The sequence below is a fragment of the Anomaloglossus baeobatrachus genome, chromosome 7 (assembly GCF_048569485.1).
Source record: "Anomaloglossus baeobatrachus isolate aAnoBae1 chromosome 7, aAnoBae1.hap1, whole genome shotgun sequence".
In the NCBI taxonomy this organism is placed as follows: Eukaryota; Metazoa; Chordata; class Amphibia; order Anura; family Aromobatidae; genus Anomaloglossus; species Anomaloglossus baeobatrachus.
The window spans coordinates 253,106,358-253,118,460 of NC_134359.1; the positions used below are offsets into that span (position 1 = coordinate 253,106,358).

Consider the following 12,103-nt stretch of genomic DNA (forward strand, 5'->3'; position numbering starts at 1 on the left):
CGATAGTGAAGCTTCCACTGATCAAACAGCAGTCACTACAGCAAGGGGTACAGTCTCTCCTTCAAGGCCAGTCACACCCCTTGAGGCGCCTCATGCACTTCTTGGGAAAGATGGTGGCGGCAATGGAAGCAGTCCCTTTCGCGCAGTTTCACCTGCGTCCCCTTCAATGGGACATCCTACGCAAATGGGACAGGAAGCCGACGTCCCTCGACAGGAACGTCTCCCTCTCTCAGGCGACCAAAGCCTCCCTTCGGTGGTGGCTTCTTCCCACTTCATTATCGAAGGGGAAATCATTCCTTCCCCCATCTTGGGAAGTAGTTACGACAGACGCGAGTCTGTCAGGATGGGGAGCGGTTTTTCTCCACCACAGGACTCAGGGTACGTGGACCCGGCAAGAGTCCTCGCTTCAGATCAATGTTCTGGAAATTCGGGCAGTGTATCTTGCCCTGAAAGCGTTCCAGCAGTGGCTGGCAGGCAAGCAGATCCGAATTCAGTCGGACAATTCCACAGCGGTGGCATACATCAATCACCAAGGCGGCACACGCAGTCGTCAAGCCTTCCAGGAAGTCCGGCGGATCTTGATGTGGGTGGAAGCCACGTCCTCCACCATATCCGCAGTTCACATCCCAGGCGTGGAAAACTGGGAAGCAGATTATCTCAGTCGCCAGGGCATGGACGCAGGGGAATGGTCCCTTCACCCGGACGTGTTTCAGGAGATCTGTTGCCGCTGGGGGGTGCCGGACGTCGACCTCATGGCGTCCCGGCACAACAACAAGGTACCAATGTTCATGGCACGGTCTCAAGACCCCAGAGCTCTGGCGGCAGACGCCTTAGTTCAGGATTGGTCGCAGTTTCAGCTCCCGTATGTGTTTCCTCCTCTGGCACTGTTGCCCAGAGTGTTACGCAAGATCAGGGCCGACTGCCGCCGCGCCATCCTCGTCGCTCCAGACTGGCCGAGGAGGTCGTGGTACCCGGATCTGTGGCATCTCACGGTCGGCCAACCGTGGGCACTACCAGACCGAACAGACTTGCTGTCTCAAGGGCCGTTTTTCCATCTGAATTCTGCGGCCCTCAACCTGACTGCGTGGCCATTGAGTCCTGGATCCTAGCGTCTTCAGGATTATCTCAGGATGTCATTGCCACTATGAGACAGGCTAGGAAACCAACGTCCGCCAAGATCTATCACAGGACGTGGAAAATTTTTCTGTCATGGTGCTCTGCTCAGGGTTTTTCTTCCTGGCCATTTGCATTACCTACTTTTCTGTCCTTCCTTCAATCTGGACTGAAAAAGGGTTTGTCGCTTGGCTCCCTTAAGGGACAAGTTTCTGCGCTCTCGGTGTTTTTCCAGAAGCGCCTAGCTAGACTTCCACAGGTACGCACGTTCCTGCAGGGAGTTTGTCACATCGTTCCACCTTACAAGCGGCCGTTAGAACCCTGGGATCTGAACAGGGTGCTGATGGTTCTTCAGAAACCACCATTCGAGCCAATGAGAGATCTCTCTCTCACGCCTTTCGCAGAAGGTGGTCTTCCTAGTAGCAGTCACTTCTCTTCGGAGAGTGTCTGAGCTAGCAGCGTTGTCATGCAAAGCCCCTTTTCTGGTGTTTCACCAGGACAAGGTGGTTCTACGTCCGGTTCCGGAATTTCTCCCTAAGGTTGTATCCCCCTTTCATCTCAATCAGGATATCTCCTTACCTTCTTTTTATCCTCATCCAGTTCACCAATGTGAAAAGGATTTGCACTTGTTAGATCTGGTGAGAGCACTCAGATTCTACATTTCTCGTACGGCGCCCCTGCGCCGCTCGGATGCACTCTTTGTCCTTGTCGCTGGTCAGCGTAAAGGGTCACAGGCTTCCAAATCAACCCTGGCTCGGTGGATCAAGGAGCCAATTATCGAAGCTTACCGTTCGGCTGGGCTTCCGGTTCCCTCAGGGCTGAAGGCCCATTCTACCAGAGCCGTGGGCGCGTCCTGGGCTTTGAGGCACCAGGCTACGGCTCAGCAGGTGTGTCAGGCGGCTACCTGGTCGAGCCTGCACACTTTCACGAAACACTATCAGGTGCATACCTATGCTGCGGCGAATGCCAGCCTAGGTAGACGAGTCCTTCAGGCGGCGGTTGCCCACCTGTAGGAAAGGGCCGTTTTACGGCTCTCTTACGAGGTATTATTTTACCCACCCAGGGACTGCTTTTGGACGTCCCAATTGTCTGGGTCTCCCAATAGAGCGAAAAAGAAGAACGGAATTTTGTTTACTTACCGTAAATTCCTTTTCTTCTAGCTCTAATTGGGAGACCCAGCACCCGCCCCTGTTTTTTTGTGTACACATGTTGTTCATGTTGAATGGTTTCAGTTCTCCGATGTTCCTTCGGATTGAAGTTACTTTAAACCAGTTTGTAATTATATTTCCTCCTTCTTGCTTTTGCACCAAAACTGAGGAGCCCGTGGGAGCACGGGGGGTGTATAGGCAGAAGGGGAGGGGCTTAACACTTTTGAGTGTAATACTTTGTGCTGCCTCCGGAGGCATAGCCTATACACCCAATTGTCTGGGTCTCCCAATTAGAGCTAGAAGAAAAGGAATTTACGGTAAGTAAACAAAATTCCGTTCTTTATGCTTGCATGCTATACATTGCACTGTACGGTCGCTGGTGATTCTTGGCTATATACCCTCCTAGATTGCTCAGAGGAGACAACAGCATGTCATCCGCAAAAAGCAAGGGTGCCAAGGCACAGGCTTTCTATGCTGCTTGTACCGCATGTGAGGCTACTCTACCGGCAGGTTCCACTGACCCCCATTGTGTGCAGTGCTCGGCCCCTGTGGCACTTGCTCGGCCGGGGCCTCTGCTAGACGTGACCCAGGGAGAACCACCTGTGAATACTGTCCAGGTGACGGGGACGGAGTTTGCAGTTTTTGCGGATAGATTGTCTGTGACTATGACTAAAATTCTAGAAACTTTGCAGTCTAGACCAGTAACTCAGACCATGGGCACTGTTGAATCATTGCTCCCTGGTCCCCCTCAGTTGGAACAGCTCCGGGCTCCGGGGGTGTCCCATGCATCCCAGGGTGAAGGCTCTGACACGGACGACAGTCCCAGACAGCCTAAGCGAGCTCGCTATGAGTGGCCCTCGACTTCATCACACTGGTCAGGGTCCCAGCAGGAGGACTCTCTGTATGATGAGGCGGAGGTAGCTGATCAGGATTCTGATCCTGAGACCGCTCTCAATCTGGATACTCCTGATGGTGACGCCATAGTGAATGATCTTATAGCGTCCATCAATAGAATGTTGGATATTTCTCCCCCAGCTCCTCCAGTAGAGGAGTCAGCTTCACAGCAGGAGAAATTCCATTTCAGGTATCCCAAGCGTAAATTAAGTACTTTTCTGGACCACTCTGACTTTAGAGAGTCAGTCCAGAAACACCACGCTTATCCAGATAAGCGTTTCTCCAAACGGCTTAAGGATACACGTTATCCCTTTCCCCCTGACGTGGTCAAACGCTGGACCCAGTGTCCAAAGGTGGATCCTCCAATCTCCAGGCTTGCGGCTAGATCCATAGTTGCAGTGGAAGATGGGGCTGCACTTAAAGATGCCACTGACAGACAGATGGAGCTCTGGTTGAAATCCATCTATGAAGCTATCGGCGCGTCGTTTGCTCCAGCATTCGCAGCCGTATGGGCACTCCAAGCTATTTCAGCTGGTCTTACACAGATTGACACGGTCACACGTACATCTGTTCCGCAGGTGGCATCCTTAACCTCTCAAATGTCTGCATTTGCGTCTTACGCGATTAATGCTGTCCTGGATTCTACGAGCCGTACGGCAGTGGCGTCCGCCAACTCCGTGGTTTTACGCAGAGCCTTGTGGTTAAGGGAATGGAAGGCAGATTCTGCTTCCAAAAAGTGCTTAACCAGTTTGCCATTTTCTGGTGACCGACTGTTTGGTGAGCGTTTGGATGAAATCATTAAATAGTCCAAGGGTAAGGATTCATCCTTACCTCAGCCCAGACAAAACAAACCCCAACAGAGGAGGGGACAGTCGGGGTTTCGGTCCTTTCGAGGCTCGGGCAGGTCCCGATTCTCCTCGTCCAAAAGGACTCAAAAGGATCAGAGGAGCTCAGATTCTTGGCGGGCTCAGTCACGCCCAAAAAAGACAGCCGGAAGACCCGCTACCAAGGCGGCTTCCTCATGACTTTCGGCCTCCTCTCTCCGCATCCTCGGTCGGTGGCAGGCTCTCCCGCTTTGGCGACATTTGGCTGCCACAGGTCAAGGACCGTTGGGTGAGAGACATTCTGTCTCACGGGTACAGGATAGAGTTCAGTTCTCGTCCTCCAACTCGATTCTTCAGAACTTCTCCACCTCCCGACCGAGCCGATGCTCTTCTGCAAGCGGTGTGCACGCTAAAGGCAGAAGGAGTGGTGACCCCTGTTCCTCTTCAGGAGCAAGGTCACGGTTTTTACTCCAATTTGTTTGTGGTGCCAAAAAAGGACGGGTCTTTCCGTCCCGTTCTGGATTTAAAACTGCTCAACAAGCACGTGAAAACCAGGCGGTTCCGGATGGAATCCCTCCGCTCCGTCATCGCCTCAATGTCTCAAGGAGATTTCCTAGCATCAATAGACATCAAGGATGCTTATCTCCACGTGCCGATTGCTCCAGAGCATCAGCGTTTTCTACGCTTCGTTATAGGAGACGAACACCTTCAGTTCGTAGTTCTGCCTTTCGGGCTGGCGACAGCCCCACGGGTCTTCACCAAGGTCATGGCAGCAGTAGTAGCAGTCCTGCACTCTCAAGGTCACTCTGTGATCCCGTATTTGGACGATCTACTGGTCAAGGCACCCTCTCAAGAGGCATGCCAACACAGCCTGAACGTTGCGCTGGAGACTCTCCAGAGTTTCGGGTGGATCATCAACTTTTCAAAGTCAAATCTGACTCCGACCCAATCGCTAACATATCTTGGCATGGAGTTTCATACTCTCCCAGCGATAGTGAAGCTTCCGCTGGACAAACAGCGTTCACTACAGACAGGGGTGCAATCTCTCCTTCAAGGCCAGTCACACCCCTTGAGACGCCTCATGCACTTCCTAGGGAAGATGGTAGCAACAATGGAGGCAGTCCCTTTCGCGCAGTTTCATCTGCGTCCACTACAATGGGACATTCTCCGCCAATGGGACGGGAAGTCGACATCCCTCGACAGGAACGTCTCCCTTTCTCAGGCGGCCAAGGAATCTCTTCGGTGGTGGCTTCTTCCCACTTCATTGTCAAAAGGAAAGTCCTTTCTACCCCCATCCTGGGCGGTGGTTACGACAGACGCGAGTCTTTCAGGGTGGGGAGCAGTTTTTCTCCACCACAGGGCTCAAGGTACGTGGACTCAGCAAGAGTCCACCCTTCAGATCAATGTTCTGGAAATCAGAGCAGTGTATCTTGCCCTACAAGCCTTCCAGCAGTGGCTGGAAGGCCATCAGATCCGAATTCAGTCGGACAATTCCACAACGGTGGCATACATCAACCACCAAGGAGGAACACGCAGTCGGCAAGCCTTCCAGGAAGTCCGGCGGATTCTGACGTGGGTGGAAGACATGGCATCCACCATATCAGCAGTTCACATCCCAGGCGTGGAAAACTGGGAAGCAGACTTCCTCAGTCGCCAGGGTATGGACGCAGGGGAATGGTCTCTTCACCAGGACGTGTTTCAGGAGATCTGTCGCCGCTGGGGGATGCCGGACGTCGACCTAATGGCGTCCCGGCACAACAACAAGGTCCCGGCTTTCATGGCACGGTCTCACGATCACCGAGCTCTGGCGGCGGACGCCTTAGTTCAAGATTGGTTGCTGTTCCGGCTACCTTATGTGTTTCCACCTCTGGCACTGTTGCCCAGAGTGCTGCGCAAGATCAGGTCCGACTGCCGCCGCGCCATCCTCGTCGCTCCAGACTGGCCGAGGAGGTCGTGGTACCCGGATCTGTGGCACCTCACGGTAGGCCAACCGTGGGCACTACCAGACCGACCAGACTTGTTGTCCCAAGGGCCGTTTTTCCATCAGAATTCTGCGGCCCTGAACCTGACTGTGTGGCCATTGAGTCCTGGATCCTAGCGTCTTCAGGATTATCTCAAGAGGTCATTGCCACCATGAGACAGGCTAGAAAACCATCCTCCGCCAAGATCTACCACAGGACGTGGAAGATATTCTTATCTTGGTGCTCTGCTCAGGGAGTTTCTCCCTGGCCATTTGCATTTCCTACTCTTCTTTCTTTCCTACAATCCGGTTTGGATAAAGGTTTGTCGCTCGGCTCCCTTAAAGGACAAGTCTCAGCGCTATCTGTATTTTTTCAGAAACGCCTAGCACGACTTCCTCAGGTACGCACGTTCCTGCAAGGGGTTTGTCATATCGTCCCTCCTTACAAGCGGCCGTTAGAGCCCTGGGATCTGAACAGGGTTCTAATTGCTCTCCAGAAGCCGCCTTTCGAGCCTATGAGGGATGTTTCCCTTTCTCGCCTTTCACAGAAAGTGGCCTTTCTAGTAGCGGTCACGTCTCTTCGGAGAGTGTCCGAGCTAGCAGCGCTGTCATGCAAATCTCCCTTTCTGGTGTTTCACCAGGACAAGGTGGTTCTGCGCCCGATTCCGGAGTTTCTCCCTAAGGTGGTATCCCCCTTTCATCTCAATCAGGATATCGTCTTACCTTCTTTGTGTCCTCATCCAGTTCATCAATGTGAAAAGGATTTGCATTTGTTGGATCTGGTGAGAGCACTCAGAATCTACATTTCCCGCACGGCGCCTCTGCGCCGCTCGGATGCACTCTTTATCCTTGTCGCTGGTCAGCGTAAAGGGTCGCAAGCTTCCAAATCCACCCTGGCTCGGTGGATCAAGGAACCAATTCTTGAAGCCTACCGTTCTGCTGGGATTCCGGTTCCCTCAGGGCTGAAGGCCCATTCTACCAGAGCCGTGGGTGCGTCCTGGGCATTACGGCACCAGGCTACGGCTCAGCAGGTGTGCCAGGCGGCTACCTGGTCGAGTCTGCACACGTTTACCAAGCATTATCAGGTGCATACCTACACTTCGGCGGACGCCAGCCTAGGTAGACAAGTCCTTCAGGCGGCGGTTGCCCACCTGTAGGAAAGGGCTGTTTTTACGGCCCTATCACGAGGTGTTATTTTACCCACCCAGGGACTGCTTTTGGACGTCCCAATTGTCTGGGTCTCCCAATTAGGAGCGACAAAGAAGAAGGGAATTTTGTTTACTTACCGTAAATTCCTTTTCTTCTAGCTCCAATTGGGAGACCCAGCACCTGCCCTGTTTTCTTAGGGATTTTTGTTTTTTTCGGGTACACATGTTGTTCATGTTGAATGGTTTCAGTTCTCCGATGTTTCTTCGGATCGAATTTTGTTTTTAAACCAGTTATTGGCTTTCCTCCTTCTTGCTTTTGCACTAAAACTGAGGAGCCCGTGATCCCACGGGGGGTGTATAGGCAGAAGGGGAGGGGCCTTACACTTTTAAGTGTAGTGCTTTGTGTGGCCTCCGGAGGCAGTAGCTATACACCCAATTGTCTGGGTCTCCCAATTGGAGCTAGAAGAAAAGGAATTTACGGTAAGTAAACAAAATTCCCTTCTTTTTTAACCTCTTGCTCATTATAATAATCCTAGTTTTTGTTTCCCTGTTCAGCTCTTTAATGGCACGTTTAGCAAAGCTATGGACGCTGGAGGAGTTACGCTGCTGAAGGACCGGCTGGAGAAATTCTTCCTGCGGGTGAATAAATTTATAATTTTAGTGTGGCTTTGTCATTTGACGGAGAATATCAATAATAAGTTTGTGGAGTTGTCCCAAAAGGCTGTTTGTGAACGGTCAATCGGTGGTTGACTTAACTGAATCCCATTCAGAGGTTATGGGTGTCTATTACGCCTTACCGTATTCCCGGGAGCAGGACCATTGTGACCTTCCCTTGTGAAGGCCTCGTTATGATTCTCATAGTCTATCATTGTGCAGAGCAAGACTGCAATTGAGGCTGGAGTGGAGGTCTGGCCTATTCAGTTATGAGTCCTGCTGTTGTCTTTAACGCAATGATACATGGAGATTGGTCTGGAGACCTCTTGGGCAATGATATAAGGAGGCCTTAACAGAGGCCCACCTGTCCAGCTCCTGGGATTATGGGGTGACATAATATACATTAGCCAGAGTCCTCTAGTCTATTCCAAGAGCACGAACAGCTCGGATATTACATTGATGTAGACATGGAGCCAGAGGTGCGGCCATTTCTCCACCGTGTGCCAAGAGCAGTTTTTCAACGTGACAATGCCAAGCCGCATCTTGCTTATGCCACTGTGAGCAACCTGGTGGCCTAAACGTGCTACCATGGCTTTCAGTGTGTCTGGACTTGTCCCAGATGTCCTCAATGAGAGACATTGGTCAACAATTACAAAGGGAGCTGCCAGCAGTGGATTTTGATGATCATTTGCCCAAGTGCAAAACATTCCTGTCATCCATTAATAACCTCATTGACAGCAGCCGAGGCTGTAAGAGCAGGGCTTTCTATCCATGCTGTCCGTACTCTATTCTGAATAAAACAATGTGTTGATTGTTTCCATACTAACCTCCCACCCTCCCCATCATTTGCATATCTATCCATCCTGTGATTTCCATAATTGCACAACTTTTCCATCTTGGTGTTGTAATGTCATTGTTGGGCAGTGTATATTGTCTTTGTGTTTTTTTATTTTGTTTTTAGTTAAATGTCTGCATTTTTGTTTTCCCCCACAGTATTTACAGACATTACACTTACAGTCTTGTGACCTGCTCGATGTGTTTGGCGGCATTAGTTTTTTTCCGTTAGATAAGATGACATACCTGAAGATCCAGTCCTTCATTAACCGAGTGGAGGAAAGCCTCAGCCTTGTGAAGTATACGGCGTTCCTGTACAACGACCAGCTCATTTGGTAGGTGTCTGCATGTCGTGTTTATAGATGGCTCTGTAGTGTGTATTATAATTTTTTACCTTGCACCTTGATCCATCGTTACAGCCTCCATTACTGTTCAGAGCTGCATTTACAATTTGGCAGGCTTCAGAGCTAAACTCTTACTGTTCCTTCCTGGATCAATATCTGACTTGTCCTTTGTTAGATCTAGACTTATTATACAGTCTGATGGAGTAAGAATGATCGTCTTATGGCAGCCTGATAGGAATATGCATTGCTGGTCCCTGCCTTCTTATTAGTCCGTTCTCTAATATTACCGTATTTTGAGGGCCATAAGACGCACCATTTTTTCCCCCAAATGTTGGGGGGAAAGTGGGGGGGGTACGTCTTATGGTCTGAATGTGGCTGTGGGGAATGAGGGTGCTGCGGTGGAGAGGGTCATCGGGGGCATGAGCAGGCTGCAGCAGCGCCTGCCGTGACCACGTGGACCCGCTCATTTAATATGCACGCCCATCCTCCCGCCCATCATCTCTCAGCGCTGACAGGTGGGCGGGATGATGGGCGAGGGATAAAACAGCCGGCCCACATGATCACCCCTGGCAACTACAGCCTGGAGTGATCATGTGTGGCGGTATTCACTGCCCCCCGTGCATCATCATCAGCGCGGGGTGCAGTGAATCAGTACACTTGCCTGTCACCGTTCCCCTGCAATACCGCAATCTCCTCCTGGCTGCCGGCGGCTGCTGGTGGAGCAGTCCCCGTTCCCCTGCAGCACCGCGACGTCCTCCTGTCTGTGCCGGGCCGCGGCCGCTGAGTGGAGACTAGCGGTGCGCACAGCGATGATGTCATCGCTGTGCGCACGTGTCCACACGCAGCCATCGGACTCGGCAGCTAGGAGGACATCGCGGTGCTTCAGTGGAATGGGGACGGCTCCACTCGGCGGCCGCCAGGAGGAGATCGCGGTACTGCAGGGGAACGGGGACGGCTCCACTAAGCGGCGCTGCCGCTGACACAGACTGGAGGAAGAGCGATGCTGCAAGGAGTGAGGTGAGGTAAGGTGTGTATAAACCTTTTTTGTTTTTTTTTTTTTTTTATGTGCCACAGGATGCGGGATGTGTACCAGCATGGGGGTATATGAGCAGGATGGGGTGTATAGCAGCATGTGGGTATATTGTGAGCAGGATGGGGGTATATTGTGAGCAGGATGGGGGTATATTGTGAGCAGGATGGGGGTATATTGTGAGCAGGATGGGGGTATATTGTGAGCAGGATGGGGGTATATTGTGAGCAGGATGGGGGTATATTGTGAGCAGGATGGGGGTATATTGTGAGCAGGATGGGGGTATATTGTGAGCAGGATGGGGGCATATTATGAGCAAGGATGGGGGTATATTATGAGCAGGATGGGGGTATATACTGTATATACAAGGCATGAGGATCATTACCAGGATGGGGTATCTTAGTAGAGAATTTGGGGACATTACCCCCATAATAGTGTCGGCAGCAGATCCTCGCCCCAGAACAGTGTGTCATGACTCCATTTTTTTGCTTAAAATTTTATTTCTTTGTCGCTCCATTGGGAGACCCAGACAATTAAGTGTATAGCTATGCCTCCGGAGGCCACACAAAGTATTACACTAAAAGTGTAAAGCCCCTCCCCTTCAGCCTATACACCCCCCGTGCTGCCACGGGCTCCTCAGTTTTTATGCTTTGTGCGAAGGAGGCAGACATCCACGCAAAGCTCCACAGCTTAGTCAGCAGCAGCTGCTGACTATGTCGGATGGAAGAAAAGAGGGCCCATGACAGGGCCCCCAGCATGTTCCCTTCTCACCCCACTCTTGTCGGCGGTGTTGTTAAGGTTGAGGTATCCATTGCGGGTACGGAGGCTGGAGCCCACATGCTGTTTTCCTTCCCCATCCCCCTTAGGGCTCTGGGTGAAGTGGGATCCTATCGGTCTCCAGGCACATGAGACCGTGCTCCATCCACAGCTCCTGAGGACTCTGCTGGATAGGAGCCGAATATCGTTCAGGGACATGGCCCTGCTACTTTGAGGTACTCTGTGTCCCCGTGGGGACCGCGCACAGCAACACTCCAGCATTGCTGGGTGTGCTAGTGCACCGGGGACCGCGGCGCTGACTGCGTTTGTGCCTTTACACACTGCAGCGTCGCTGAGTGTGTTAGTGTATGGGGACTGCCGCGCTGACCGCCGCTGCCATTGTTATCACTGCGGCGCGGCTGGGACTGTTAGTGCGCCGGGGACTTCCGTGCCGACCGCGCTTATACGGCGGCCGCGCTTATAACTTTAGTCCCCGGCTTTTGCGGCCTAGTCTCATTCTTTTCCCGCCCCCAGGCCTGCCAGTCAGGGGAAGGGCGGGACGCTGTAAAGGACGTCAGCAACTGAGGCTGGAGCATGCTTTGCATACTCCACCCCCCTCACTGTGCACAGTGGGGCACCAGATTCCCGCACTTTCTAGGGCACAGGGAGACCCAGGCAGGAATTCTGGTGACCACACAACCGCATTGCGCGGGCGGTAAGCAGCACCTAGGTGCTGGCCCCACTGGTGCAGAAGTGTACTTATAGATTATATGATTATAGGCTATACTTTACACTGTATGGTGCACGGTTGTTTTTGGCTATATACCCTCCTGTATTGCTCAGAGGAGACAACAGCATGTCGTCCACAAATAGCAAGGGTGCCAAAGCACAGACTTACTATGCTGCCTGTGCAGCATGTACGGCTATACTGCCGGCAGGTTCCACTGACCCTCATTGTGTGCAATGCTCGGCCCCTGTGGCACTTACTCAGCCGGAGCCTCTTCTAAGGGTGGCCCAGGGAGAACCACCTGTTAACACTGTCCAGGTGACAGGGACGGAGTTTGCAGTTTTTACTGAAAGACTTTCTGAGACTATGGCTAAGATATTAGAAGCCTTGCAGTCCAGGCCGGCATCTCCAGCCATGGGCACTGTGGAATCATTGCCCCCTGGTCCCCCTCAGTTGGAACAACAATGTTCTCCCGGGGTGTCTCATAGATCCCAGGGTGAGGTCTCTGACATGGAACGCAGTCCCAGACCGACTAAGCGAGCTCGCTATGACATCCCCTCGACATCATCACATTGTTCAGGGTCTCAGCGAGAGGACTCTCTGTATGATGAAGCGGAGCTAGCCGATCAGGATTCTGATCCTGAAGCCGCTCTCAACCTTGATACTCCTGA

At 52.2% G+C, this 12,103-nt stretch overlaps 1 protein-coding gene across 1 annotated transcript in view; it reads left to right on the forward strand.

Moving 5' to 3' along the window:
- CCZ1 (CCZ1 vacuolar protein trafficking and biogenesis associated) overlaps nucleotides 1–12,103 on the forward strand; it is a 149,051-nt gene that overhangs the window by 47,651 nt on the left and 89,297 nt on the right. The window contains exons 7-8 of the mRNA XM_075319172.1: nucleotides 7,643–7,726; nucleotides 8,735–8,910. Coding sequence (XP_075175287.1) covers nucleotides 7,643–7,726; nucleotides 8,735–8,910 — 260 coding nt within the window. The remainder of the gene's footprint in view (nucleotides 1–7,642; nucleotides 7,727–8,734; nucleotides 8,911–12,103) is intronic.